We start from the raw sequence: 14,645 nt of genomic DNA, 5'->3' as shown, positions 1-14,645 counted from the left end.
TGGAACAACAAAAGCTACCCTTGTAGGTTCATTTCCCCTCAGATGCTAAGGGCCATCCAGTACAACATAAAAGTCAACGCGTGGATCATATCATTAAAACATTTTATATTTTTAAACAAGTGCAGCTCTGTAGAGAAAAATAGCTGTGGATACAAATTTGCGTCAATCAAAAAGACATCAGAAGCCCTTTCTTTAACAAGAACAGTATTCCAATGTAAGCAAACTATATTTGTTTTCCCTAAATACAAAACAGACAAAAAACGTTCAAATAGAAAACAAACAAAAAAGCTATTAAAACATATCAAAGAGACTTTTATAATAAAACCCAACCTAAACATACACACAACATAGCCAAAGAGTGCACCCCTATTACAAGCCATTAGAGTCAATAGGCACTTGGAAGCTAAAGAGGCTGCAATATTCTGCAATATCTCATCTTGATACAATAAGTAAGATGGTGGTGCTCATTTAATGTTTTTGCTATGCTGTGTAGTAAAACACAAAATGACATCTAAGTGTCATTTTTGGGCCAAACTCCTGAGAAGTGTGCACAGTGCAAATAGTGTTCAGACGCAAAAAAAAACAAAAAACGTTCAATGTTTTCTACCTCTAATGGGTGTTCGAATTGAAAGACTGCACAACACACCGAGAAAAATTAAAATACATTTAAAAAACACTTACATTGGCTTCGTAGACTCCTTGTTTTAGAGATGCAGTAAATAGTTGCCAGATTTCCTTTTGCTAGTGTTACTTCTTTTTCCAATGTAAAATGACTCAAATTAAATCAATCAAAGCGTACATTTAAACGTTGCTCAACTATAAAACAAAAATGTTACCTGGTGAATATTTTGTTTATGAAGAAAGTCATCGCTGTCAAAAAAGAAAAAGAAAAAAAGAAGCTAAAAATATATCTGAGACATTTCGTTTTTCTTTGCGGGTTGAAACAAAACCAAAATGCTCATGCTGCGTTGTTGTTAATCTCCCTTTAGTTGCCATGGTGATACTTAAGCGACGTCCATGTGACGCTAAAGCTTCAGGGGAAGTCGCTTCCATCATAGATGATGGGCTTTTCCATGGTCAGATGATAGAAGACTTTCTTGGAGATAAACCTGCGGGGGAGAACGTTTCCGTTCAAGCGGATGCAATCCCATTAACTGATGCTGGATAAACAGTACTAGGACGTCATCATGATGAGAGTTGTTTTTAACAAAATAGCTCATTCACAAGCATCCGCCCACTCCAAAGGGATGAATCACTTTGCAGGTAAAGAAGCCTACCGTGAGAAAGAGTTGTCGAAGATGAGCGCGTAGGTTCCCGGCCGGCGCACTTTCAGCTGTCCCTGAATGGTCTCTTTGTGGGAATTGCAGCGCGTCAGTGGAATGAGGACCTTGAAAAGAAAAGAACAGAAAAATGTTGGTTTGTGGTTAAAAAAAATAAAGAAACAAAATAAAATGTAATAATATCATTGCCCTCAGATGCCAATCAGCAATATCAAAGCAGTCTGATTACCGCCTGTAGGAACGCAAGCGAAAGCCTACTGTGTGTGGTGTTCAGATTTTAGGATGCCGTGTGTCGATTTTTAAGTGATTTGGACAGATTTTTACCAGGCAGCACTGTGGGAGAGCCGGTCTGCCTTACAGTCGAGAGGTCCAAATCTCAGCTATGCAATTACGCCTTCCTGCCAGATTCCAAGAATATGCATGTTTGGCTCATTCACTGAAGATTGTCCATAGGTGTTGGTGAGTGCGATTGGTCGTTTGTCTATATGTGCCTTGCAATCGGCTGACAACCAGTCCAACTGTGTCCCTATATAAGGACAAATGCTTTAGAAAAATGGATTGTCAAGGGACAATTCAATAATGTAGGTGATGATGGGTTATTAATGTCTCCATCCTGTACTTCAGTGGTTCCAGAATGTCCACGAAATCACATTCTGTGGAGCGTGAAAGTACACTCCTCTTCCAGAACATGAGGTACACCTGCACAAAAGAGCTGAATCATAACTGTCAAAAGAGAACTCATTCATTTTCATTTCATAACATGCTTCTTATTGTGGTTGGAAAGATCTAGTACAGTGTTTCTTGCGGACGTCATTGATCTTATTTATAAGCTATTCAAAACCAGCTTAAAATATAATAAAAAATGACCAAAGAAAAAATTCAGTTGCGATTCACAATTTTTCTCATGCATTTTTTTGCTCTTTGTGTAATGCTCTAAAATGCCACTAGATGGCGCCAAAGCCCTGCCTTATAGGAAAGTAGTAATTGGTGTCAAGGATGCATGCTATTTTTTTTCTCAGCTTCAAGATGAGTTTGAGTTTGAATTTGTATTACGCTGTTTTGGGATCATAATTTGCAGTATGTTTATGGTTCAAACTATTAATTCATTGAATACCAGCCATTTTCATTGGAGAAACTTTGTCAAAAAAAAAAATGGATAGATGAATACAGACGCTCCCCTACTTACGAACATTCGAGTTACGAACAACGGTACATACGAACATGTCTGCGCGTACAGTATGTCGAAAAATGTTCGGAAAGAGATGCTGTAAGTTAGATTTTGTATTGCGCGTAGTGCTTCTTTCCGCCGCTAATACCGACGCTTGGCGCTGTGAGAGCTCATTGGAGGCTCAGCAACGTGTCGAGGAGGCGGAGGAAGAAACGCCGGTCCCCATGAAGCAGGAAATAACTTTTGAAGCCGATTCCAGCGACGACGAAGAATCTCTCATGATATAAAATCCTCCTCTTCCTCCTCCTCCATCATCTCCTTAAGCATCGAGTACATCTTCCAAAAGTAAGTTAAACTTCATTTTACTTATCTTATTACGTACATGTACATACTGTGTGTGTCTCTCGCTCTCTCTCTCTCTAACATACGTACAGCACTGTACGTATTCTCTCCATTTTATTAAAAGTTTTTTTCAGTACAAACCAATGCAGGTTACTTGTACAAGCCTTAAACATACTTATATAAACCTTCAATATACTTATATAGGCTTTAAACATAAATTATAATACAAAATATAGCACTGAAGCAACTTACGAACAAATTCACCTTACGAACGATCGTCCGCAACGTAACTCGTTCGTAAGGTGGGGAGCGTCTGTATATAGAACATGTTTAACTGAAGTTAACCTAGGTGTATCTACCTTTGATTGTTCCAAGTGGGCTTCAGCAGATTCTTGGTAAACCACACTGAAGGAGATGCTTTTGGGTTCAGAGGAAAACATCCAGCTGATGGTTGGCCCCGACTCAGCCACAGCAACAGTCACCATGCTGTAACAGCTGGACTTGACGAAGAGTTCCCGCGAGCCGTCGCCAAACTGGGAAATATCCTCGATACTGAGCGGGACGGCCATCCTGCAGGATGACGGCCATTTTAATAGAAAAGGATTCGTGAAAAGTCACGCGCGTTGTTTGACGTCAACACTCACGTGAGTTCTCCTGACTTGAGAAGGTTGATTTCCGAATCTTGCACGGTGGCAACGTTCTCCTCCGGCTCGTCAGGGGTTAATTCTCCAACACCTCTGCAAAGAAAAATAATGTCACAATTTCATCCACATGATGGAACAGTAAGGAAGGACAGCTATCTCAAAGGATGACTTGGCGAAACCCTTCAGCATAATGACTAATGCACTTGGATGCTACCCACAAATCCGCGGTAATCTTAACCCAGCATCACGCATCGACTGGAGCCTTTTTTTCTGGGGCTTTCAGACAAATCTTAGCAGCCAATGATATATGCTCCGTCGTCATGGAGATGACAAAGTTGTCATTACATGTAACCATCAGGAGCCACTGATAAATACAGTGATAGGCAGTTGAAAGCTCCTCGAAGAGAATATTTCGATCCATTACGAAGCTCTAAAATGACGACGCAGTGTGACTTTCACACGTTTACTCGTAACAGCTATATTATTCCTAGCTTTAGGGCTGTTTTCGAAGGCACATGTAAAACCAACATGAAGATTACAAAGTATTTACGCAAGAGCCAGATGCTCTATTTCCGCCATTCATTTTATATGTTAAACCAAAGACTTAATCTTGGCATTCTTGCCAGAGCCTGAAGATTTGTTTTCCTGCCTGCAGAGGAAGGTTGCTCTTGTTTAGTTCTATAAAAGTAGCAGTGGGGTGTCCACAGCAGGAAACAATTGATGTTGTATCTCAAGCAACAGGGAAATTGCGCATTTCGAGATATTCCCAGCTTTGATGGTGGGGAAGATTAACAGAAACACAAAATTGATGGCCTGCTGGGCTAAAAGTTACAAGCCCTGAACCATACAAAGCAAACCAAATTGAGTTTGGAAACACGGCTATAATATACTTACATGTCCACGGATCCGGGTGGCCTTCGCTCTTGTTCTCCCTCAAAGGAGCCGCCTGTGGTCTGTGAATTGGTGTCACTGTCATACACGCCATTGACCTCCTCTTCTGTGATGATATCAAAAGTGCCGTCATCAGGCTTGTTGCTCGGGTCTGAAACTGGGAGAGAACTTGATGGTGTGATTAGGTTGAAAAAATATGGAATAACTACATGGACCGACTACACATCTATTTACAGTGAACCCAATTCATCACAGGTGATGTGGTACAACCCACTATAGTTGAAAATGTCATTGTGTTGAGACCATAGGAAAAAAAATTTATAGATTGACCCCTCCAATAGTCTTTAAACATATCAAAACACACTTTTTAAACACAAGCAAAAAATATATAGAAAATACTGTAGGCTATTTCTAGGCTATGTATGGTAGTGTCATTGTGTTATGAGCACATGAGTTATTGTTTATGTTTAAAAGGGATGCAATATTGTGATATTGCGATGTTAAAACTGCCACAATATTGTCGTCATGTCACAATATTAAAAGCAGCATATCTGTTAAAAAGGTCAGGTTGATTTTCGCAACACAATGTATGCGTGCATCAGCAAGTAAGTGCCTCAATATGAACTGTTATTAGAGATTGTAGGTTGTTTATATGCATTGCTGTTATGTACAAAAATACAATATTGTGTTTTTTTAGTATGATATTATTGATAATATGATGATATGAATATATATGATATGAATATGATAATATATATATACATTTTTTTTACAATATTGGTACCTTTTTTATATCGCCAACCTCCTCACAATATTGTGACAATGATCGTATCGTCACGTGACCTTTATACCGTGACCATATTGTATCGTGATGTTTGGATATTGTTACATCCCTAATCTTTAAAGAACAAAAGGATTGATTCACGCATCTCCCTGCGATAATGTTGTTCGTCCCTGCTCGCCTCGTACCTGTGACACTGGGAGTGGGTTTATAAGGGGCAGGCTCAGGGGTAGGATGAGGTCCGGCTTCGGGTGGGGAAGGCTGCTCGTCAAACGGGCTCAGCTCGGCGGCGGTGAAGCGTTCCACCACGGCGCTGTGTTGGCTGTAACAGTCCTTGCAGCAGCGCTCCTTCTTACCACTGTGCTTGGTCATCGCGTAGTTGTTGCTGCAGTAGTAGCAGAAGATGCGGCCGCAGAGTCTTAAAAAATAAAAATTAACAAACAAATGTTACTGGTGTGTCTTGAAATTCATCCTTTTGCGATGTGGAATACACACCTGCAGTGATGCCTGCGCAGCCACCAGGTGAATTGGCCCTGACAGCCGAGGCAGTGAGTGGCGTCTTTGTCCGCCAACCACCAGCGCTCCTCCGCTCGCAGTTTCTGCTCAAATTCCAGCGCATCCGACTTCTGCCACAGAGCATCTTTGTCCCTGAGGGAAAAGGAGAAACATTTAACGGGCATCAACTATAACAGTGAAATATAGTATATTGTTTGCCAATCAAAACAGAGCATTATGATACTTGGAAAGGGAGAATTTTTGACATAGCTTAATAGATCGGATGAGATTTGCACTGCTGCTGATATAGCGCCTCCATAATGGCGCAACACTGCAACTGCAGCTAAAATGCCTTCTTGCCGAGCTCAATCAACACAGCGGCTCAGGCTGAAGGTGGCAAGCAAATTAGGTGGCAATGGCCGCCTCTGAATTTTGTACACAGGAAAAAAGAACTGATACCAGAATAATAAAGCAAAAGCTTCTATTCTCTTTTCCTGCCTCTACCTCTCGCCTCCTGCTCTCGTCTTCATCAAAGTATCTGCATACATTTCCTCACATATAAACAAATCTTGCCGCCTTTCATTCGGCGCCTTTCCGATGACGAGAACAAAATCTGCTCTCCCCAAAAAAACAGTGTGAACATCAGAGAAGAAACAACCAGTAATGACTCGGCAGTAGGCCTCCAACAGATAATGAGGCACTTACGCCACTTCCTCCAGTTGCTGCTCTTGACTGATATTAACATACTCTATCTAGGCCAGTCACTCTCAAAATTTTATGCCAAGTAACATCTCAAATAAATTCTGAGCGCTCAAAGTACCACCATAATGATAGGAAAATGGCACTAAAAAGTTCAGTACAAGTGAATTGTACTTTTCAAGTACCACTTGAGTGAGCCCGAGTACCAAACCTTCAGAATCGTTGCTGTAGGTGCTACCTTATAAGCTCTATGAGGCGCTCCTCCAGGTTGACCTTGGTCCTGTTGAGGTCATCAATCTCAGATGTCAACTTCAGATTCTGAATTTCTTTGGCTTCTTGGATGGCGTCCAGTTTCCGCTTCAACTCCTCGCATTCGTTTTGCGCGGCCAAGTGTGAGCTTTCGGCGCTGAGGTGGGAGAAACACTTTGGAATTAGTACACCCCCATTACGCAGGGAAACCCGCAAGCGTTGGCGTGCTGGAACCTGGTTAGGGCGTCTCTCAGCTGTTGAATCGCATCGTCGCTTTCGCGAACGGTCGTTTCAGTCTTGGTGATATGGGCATCCTTCTCACCGCTCAGCTGCAGGTATTGATCATTCTCAGCCTGTTAAGAACGTTAGCAGAAGGACAATTAAAGAGGATCGTGTGGTTTAGACTGAATCTTTATTTATTGAATGGGTACCGTTTTGCCTAGAAATAACACAAGCATGTGGGAGTAAAAATTATTAAAAACATTTGTAATTTTAAGTTTCCTGATCTTATTGGTGATTACAGGCCAATTTGAGATATTTATTAATTCCTCAGTATAACTACTATGCTTGCTTCCATTAAAGTAAGGTAGACATCTTATTATCAGTATGTGAGAAGATGTATTGCAACTGTTAAACAAGGCGTGCAACTATAGTGCAATTATCTCCCAGGGGCATTAATGATGAAGGCAACGTCTTGTTTTTTTTTTTTTTACTCTTAGTCTCGCACTCCACAGCAGTAATTGGGTCTGCAGAGGCTTCCTTTGACTTCGAGTGTATATTCATACATCTACATATGAACTCTCCAGAGAACGAAGATCCCACACTACTACTAAATGTGTTGTGTGATGCCTGCAGAACACAAACCTCAAGTTCAGACACTTTGTCCTGAAAATGCAACACCTTCTTCTTCTCCTCCTGAAGCTGGCTTTTGATCTCAAGTAGCTGCTTCTCCACATTCTAAGTGTGAGATGAGTGTATAAACATTGTGGAAAAAACTATGTCCAACATGTTAAAAAAAAAAAATCTGCCCGACTTATTATTTATTTTTTTTAATCTATCCAATTTATTAAAATAAAATAAAACATCTGCCCAGCATTAAAATAAATCTTTTTTTTTATGATTTAAGTCCAACTTATTTATAAAAATAAAAAAAACTGCCCGATTTATTTAAAAGAAACTGCCTTCTAAAAAAAAAAAAAAAAAAAAAAAAAAAGAAGAAATCAAATACATAAAGTTGGACTTTTTTGTTTTTATCCATAAAACAAACTGCAATGTTTTTGGACTAAGTCACCTTTATCTGGACTTGATAGTTCATGTTCTCTGAGCTCATCTGGAACCTCTGGGACTTCATCTCCTCTTGGCTGGAGACTCGGAGGTTCTGCAGCTGGTTCTTGCTCGTTTCCAGCTGTTCTTGAAGTTCCGTGATAGCTTCCGGGAGTTTCTCTTTGTGGCTCAGCTCTCCTTGTAGTCTGTCATTCTCAAGCTGCAACTGCCCCGTGCACTCCTCCAGGCGCTCGACCTCGTGCCTCAGTTCCTCCAGGGCAGCGGCATCATCAGCCCAGTGCTTCCTGGCCTCCTCCTTCTCCGCACTCAGCTTGCAAATGGTCATTCCCAGCTCGGCCATCTCCGTGTTGGCCCTGTGCAAGCCATCTCGTGTTTCGGTGTTCTCCAGGGTCAGACGGTTGTTGTCGGCTTTGAGGACGGACATCTCCTCTCGGAGAGCGGCGGCGGAGATGGAAAGCTCGGCGTGGGCGGCCATCTCTCTGTCGCGCTTCTCGGTTAGTGTCGCTTCTTTCTTTTTGCACTCAAGGAGCTCCACGACATGCTTTTGGTTCAGGGCCTCAGTCTGGACTTTCAGTTGCTCGGTCAGAGTCCGGAGCTCATCTCTTTGGGCCTCGGTCACCTCCAGCTGCGCTTGGGATTTGAGCTTCTGCTCCTCTGATCTCTGTAAGTTCACCTTAAGGTCTAAGATGTCCGCCTGGAGCCTGGACACTTCTTTCATGCGCACCTCCAACTGGCCCTCCATCACGGTCAGCTTGACGGCAACTTCCTGGTCCTCTTTAGCCTGGACAGCGCTTCTCTCCACTTGACACTTCTCCATCGCCTGCTTCTCACACGTAACCGATTCAATCATTTCGGTCTGTTTCGCACAAGCTGCTTCTGCCTTCGTCTTTGCCAACGTCAGCTCCTTCTCTGTGGCCTCCAGAGTAGTGACCCTGGACTGGACCTCCAGAAGCTGCTTCTCTTTACTCTCCAGTTGCGCCTCCATGGCCCGCAGTTGCTCTTGAAGGTTGACTTCATTCTTGCGCGAGTCTCCTAAGCTCTTCTCCAGCTCGCTGATCTGCCCGTGAACGCTCTTTAAGTCGGCCTGCATGCGAAAGAGAGATTCTTTAACGGTGTCCTGCTCCTCCCGCAGGCTCTGGTTCTCCTTCTCGAGCTGCTTGGACGTAACATCCGAGAGGTTGGCGGCCATGTTGGCATGCTGCAGGCTCTCCTCCAGTTTGAGATTCTCCTCACGCAACCCCTTTTCTTTTTCATCCACAGTCATCTTGGCATCGTCCAGCTGTCGTCTCAGTTGTTTCTCAGAAGCCCGAAGTGATGCTAATTCACCTTCAAGAACTGTCCGGTTCTCCGCCATGCCCTTCTTAAGTTCCTCGTTTCTCTTTGCCGAGACCAGCAGATTCTCATTTAATTCCATTAGATTGGCACACTGTGTCTTGTAGTCTTCAAGCTTTGCGTCCTGTTCTCGAACGCAACTCTCAAGATTGTCGAGCTTTGAGGTAAGCTTGTCCCTCTCGGCGCTCAGGCTTTGGTTGTGGTCTTCAAGAATTTGTAGCTTTTCGCAGCTGGAGGTCAGCTCTGCTTCTTTAATCTCCCACTGATCTTTCAGAGACGCGATTTCAACTTCTAAAGTCTCCCTCTGGCTACCCAAGCTTTTGTGCAGCTCCCCTCGGTCCTCCTCTGCCCTCCTTTTCACCTCCTCCGCCTCTTTGTCCTTCTCCTCCAGAGATGTTTGGAGGTCCTGCAGCTGCCTCTGTAAGTTGCTGGTCTCCTTCTCTCTCAGCGTCAAGGAACCCTGCAGCTTTTCAATGGCGTGGCACTGTTCCTCTACTCTGGTCTGCAGTTTGCCTTTCTCCTCAGACTCCGATGTAAGCAGCGCTTTGAGCTTTGTTTCGGCATCCTTTGCTACAGCCTCCTTCACCCTCAGCTCCTCCTCTGTCCTTTCCGTCTGCCTCCTCTTCTCCTCAGCCTCAGCAACCGCCTCCATCTTGCTCTTTTCTGCCTCCTTCAAGCTGTCCAATAACTCGTGTATCTTTTGCGCTGAATCAAAGTAACTGGCCGCCTGCTGGCCCTTCTCATTCAGAACTCCGTCCAACTTGGCTAGTAGCTCAATGTTTTTCCTCTCAGTGGCGGCCAACTTTTCCTGCAGGAGTTGCTGTTCGGCCTCCATGTTTTTTTCTACAGTCTTGAGCTTTTCCACCTCTCTGGAAAGGCTCTCCTCTCTCCCTTGCAGCTCTCCCTGCAAACCCTGTTCTTCCTCTTGCGCGGTCAACAATATATCCAGCTGCATCTGGAGCGCCACCACAACCCCTCTGAGCTCCTCGGCCTCCGCGCTCAACTGTTTCATTTGATCTAGGAGCTCCTGCTGCCTCAGATCGGAGCGGTCCAGCTCCAGACGAAGGTCTTCCACGGTGCTGACGTCTTCGCTACAGGGAGGCAGGGAGTCGTTTAGGTCGTTCAGCAGACCCTGACCATAGTCGGGGCTGGAGAGGAACTCTGATGCTTGCTAGATGTTTGCAAAATGTAAAACAAAATTAGTCATGTTTAATGATGAATTATTTTATTATTTTCTACGGGATTTCTTTCTGAATCCCGACAAATTGGAGGCCAACCAGCATACTAGGACATATCTTGCTTGACTTTGGATCAGTTACCTGGGAGTAATTGCTGGCCAGACTGTTAATACTGGAACTGCGACTGGGCGGTTTCCATGAGTGTCCAGGTGAGCTCGCACCTCCAAGTGTCCTCCTGTTTGTTGAAAGGTGCAGTTGTAATTTCAGTCAATCTTACCGACCTCAACTAAACATCAATTTCCCATCCTGATGGGTGTTTTTTTGGTTTGTCCTTAGCTAAACTCTTACCGTGCAAAAGTGGGCCAGGAGGCATCAAGGTCATAGCCTCTGGAAGCGACATCGAAGTGAATCTCGTTGAGTTCGTACAAGTGATTGATGATGTCAACACTGAGGTGAGGCTTCAAGAAAGGGCTTCTTGCATAGTACCAGTCACTGTGGGGACAGAGGCATAGAAAAATTAAAACAAAGATGGCCAACGTATGAATAAATCAAATAAAATCAACAAAAAGCTACTACTGTCATGACCAGTTCTTAAGGCCCTTTTTACAGCTCCTAAAATGGATTTGTCAACAATGGCTATAATATTTACCCTGATAGAAATATATCTTATTTTGCTGTTGTACAAAATAATAATTACGGAAAAATAAAGGATAGTTGGTGTCTTAATTACTGTACACAATTGTTAACATCTAATCAGAAGTTGTACCTGGTGACTCTCTGGTTCATGAGACACTGCTGCAGAGTGTCAGCCAGTCGCTGGTGCACGAGGGAGTAACGAACGAACGCCCGGCCCTTCCCGAGTGATGTCTTGAGCTATCAGAGGGAGGAAAGGTTAAAGGGGAATTGCCTTCAACAAACAAGAAGTTGCCGTTCCAGTTGCTTTGATTCAACTTTTGCAGATTAGCATAACCTTAATGACTGAAAATCTCGCTCAACTCCAATTTAAATCACATTACGCCACAAATGTCAATGTTCAGCCAGTGGCCGTATGCATCTTCGTCAGCATCCTTCACGAGTAGCTGCCACTTTGATTTGACAGTTTTCATCACTTTTAAACGGTTAAAAATTTATTACAGTGCAATCAGGGGATGATAATATAGCATGAAAGTGTTCATACCTCCGATATGGATTTGACAAAGCGAATGCCATCGTTGGCGCCTTTAATTTTAGCCAGGCAATCAGTGAAGTAATCCCAGTAATCCTTCTTTGTACCAAGAAATGTTGTCTTCTCCTTCTGGTCAAACTGAAAGACAAGTAGTGACATAGCTCATTTGGAATGATATTACTTAGCACAGTATATTATTGATTAAGATCATAATAGGGACACACACCTGTAGCAGGTACTCCAGTTTGTAGGAGAATTTGTGCAGACTGGTGCTGTCATCTGTGATTGGCTCCCCGGTTTCCTTGTACTCTTTAGCAAGCTCCCCAATAGCCTCTGCAATGACAAAGAACAAAAAAATAAAATTTATTAGTGAACAAACAAAATATTTATGTACAGAGGTGAATAAATGGTACAAAGGCTCGCCCCAGTGGTACAGAAAATAATCACTGCCTAAGTAGAGTTCAGTTGTACAGGTACAATCTGCATTTTGTCTTGTTTATTTATAAACCTTTAAATAGGTACAATTTTCATTTTACCTTAATGTACAGTTTTAGTGGTTAAATGTGTTTCTAAAAGTATGATTGAGTTTGAAATTCCTCATTCCTGCTCCAAAACTGTAAAATGTGAAGAACATCACTGAATACGTAATTGACTGCCAAAAACGTTAAATAACGTTTAGTAAAATCCTATGGAGGAGTGCCAAAGACGTTAAAAGACGTTTGTTTCAAAACAGAGGTGAAACTAACCATTTTCTATTGTTGATTACTCAAAAACGGAATAAGGTAGAAACAAACTTTTTTTTTCTGATGAAAGATGAGAGTCCAATCTTTCATTTGGTAGTATGTGTGTTTCCATAGTCCAAACACATCATTTTCTATGGACCTTGAAAGATCAGTCAAAATGCTTAAAATCGGCTGGCACTGGGGACAACCCGTTTCTGAAAACGTCTGGCAGTCAAAGAGTTAAGGCACTTTGTGGCACAGGCAGAACAATTAATGCTTACTGGTGACCGGTTCTTCTAGAAAAGCAACAAGTTCCATTAACTTGCCACATTTTAATTTAGTTACAAACCTTTCTGTAAATATTTTGCATGTATTATATCACTTCCGTATTCCGGCATGTCCACTTCGTGTGCATAATCTACTTGCCTCGAATCCACCGCAAAAATCGGAAGGACACGTGCGCTGCCCTCAGCACACGCTCTTTGTCTGGCTGCATGCTGACACAGACTTCGCCACTTTTCTAAACGGACACTAAGTCACATCCACTGCCAAGTTTTTTGTTTGTTTTTAACCTGATGAAGTGAGATTAGCTGGATCCAGGCGTGCCGGGGAGAGTCATAGTGTGACCGTAAAGCCTTGTGACTCTTCGGTTGCTTCTCCGTTGACACACAACATGTCAGGCCACAACTGTCCAATGCTGATCTATTCACACACACGCACACACACACACACAAAGCTGATGGCGTACCATGTAGATCTCGGATAATCCTCTGGAGCTGGCTCTCCCCGACCGTAGCCCCGACAGCCATGGCCCCACCGCTCCTCCTCACTGGAGTCACGTCCAGTCTGTTGAATCAGAATATTACAATCAACAGAGTAAAAAAAGACAGAGATACTTTCACATTACATGCGTGTATGCTTTCTTTTTTGTTGTTTTTTACTTTATACGCTGGTATTCATGCAGTCATGTTTAAAAACGACATCACTCTTTTAATTCTAACCTATGCTCAATTTTAATTGTGAATTGACTGCATAAATCTGATGCTACAAGAGCAGTATGTGATACAGAATTTCATAACAAACACTAGAGGTGTCTAAATAGACAAATTGTATTCCAGTGGCTAGCTGTGCATTTGGTAACTGGGCCTTCAGTGGGGGTTTATCTGACGTCATCCACCTCTTAATACCACCACTATCACGACACCATCAATACTATACAAAAATGCAATATAACCGGAGGCAACTGTGCCATGTATAACATCTGGAGCAGTTCAGAATCTAATATTTATTTAATAATATGGCAAAAACATTTTATAGTGAAATATCTCATTATTAAATGTATGAATGTATGCAGATTGCTACAGACGTGTTTTACTCGTCAAAACAAGTTTTGCCGAGACCAACCAATCAGAGGACAGAAAAATGCCGACGTCATCGAGGGCCAACGCTATGGCTTTATGAGGATGAATGTAAAATCTAATTGGTATTGCTAATATAGTTGCAGTTATGTGGGCTGGCTAGCACTACTGATTCTGAAAGCCATGGGCAGATTAGACTGACATGGCAGCACATAAAGGCTGAGATATCATTGGGCTTAATAAATAAATAAATAAATAAATAAATAAATAAATAAATAAATCGAATATTCACATACTGGAAGCAGCGCAGCCAAGAGAAATGTTACGAAATTAAGATAATAACTGTTGCAAAATAAATTAATACAATTTCATGGAACATACTGCAGGTTAAATTGAAGTTTTATGATGCTTCACTTTTAAGGTCATTATCAGTAAGGTATCGAATTATGATTTACCAAGATTATTGGAAGCTAGTTCGGAGGGGGAAATCAAGCATAGTATAAAGAGGAATTATAAAGTCGAAGCAAGAGATACAACATAGCAATGTAAACCAAACCCTTTTCATGTTCGACTACTAGTCCACTTTAAGAGCAATGTTACGATTTATAACGTTAGCTAAAAGCTAACTAGGTTAATCTCCGGCGGCTTTGTTCAACTCTGACAACATATTGGACCCCTCGAGCAAAAACCAAGTGACATTAATAACATAATCTGATATATTTTGATACTAAAACGCGAAGAGAAAACATTTAAAGATCCCACAAGCGAGGGGTTGTCGACTTGACTAACAACTTGTAATTTAGCTTTATGACGGTAAACATTCAACAAGCTTGACAACTGGTACATACATTTAAAACACGATATTTTAACATTTCAAACATTTTCTCAACATTTGCTCTTAGCGGAATTATTAAACTTTAACATACTTTCCAGCATATGACTCATGTCCATAACAGCCCAGCTGCGCTGTGGGATCAACTTGGAGCAGCTGGTGTGACTGACAATACCATCAACCAGTCACAAACCGAGTCTTATGTCGCCAACCAATGGTTTTGAG

At 42.2% G+C, this 14,645-nt stretch overlaps 1 protein-coding gene across 2 annotated transcripts; it reads right to left on the bottom strand.

Moving 5' to 3' along the window:
* Positions 1 to 85: 85 nt before the first annotated feature.
* On the bottom strand, positions 86 to 14,592 carry fyco1a (FYVE and coiled-coil domain autophagy adaptor 1a). 2 transcript variants are annotated; one of them, XM_077583653.1, is made up of 18 exons: positions 14,515 to 14,592; positions 12,979 to 13,076; positions 11,735 to 11,841; positions 11,521 to 11,646; positions 11,110 to 11,216; positions 10,692 to 10,835; positions 10,485 to 10,578; positions 7,841 to 10,336; positions 7,414 to 7,506; positions 6,784 to 6,902; positions 6,539 to 6,706; positions 5,602 to 5,754; positions 5,295 to 5,524; positions 4,329 to 4,482; positions 3,435 to 3,527; positions 3,150 to 3,360; positions 1,278 to 1,387; positions 86 to 1,109 (listed from the first exon to the last, which is right to left on the bottom strand). In XM_077583653.1, exons 2-18 carry the CDS (start codon positions 13,037 to 13,039, stop codon positions 1,034 to 1,036), a joined length of 4,542 nt encoding a protein of 1,513 aa, XP_077439779.1. In that variant the 5' UTR covers positions 13,040 to 13,076; positions 14,515 to 14,592; the 3' UTR covers positions 86 to 1,033. The 2 variants fall into 2 exon arrangements, with proteins under 2 accessions (XP_077439779.1, XP_077439780.1); XM_077583654.1 differs by having other exon boundaries at positions 4,329 to 4,431.
* Between the last annotated feature and the right edge of the window lie 53 nt (positions 14,593 to 14,645).

Source organism: Vanacampus margaritifer, chromosome 13 (genome assembly GCF_051991255.1).
Source record: "Vanacampus margaritifer isolate UIUO_Vmar chromosome 13, RoL_Vmar_1.0, whole genome shotgun sequence".
Taxonomy (NCBI): Eukaryota; Metazoa; Chordata; class Actinopteri; order Syngnathiformes; family Syngnathidae; genus Vanacampus; species Vanacampus margaritifer.
This window is presented reverse-complemented; position numbering and strand designations above follow the sequence as displayed.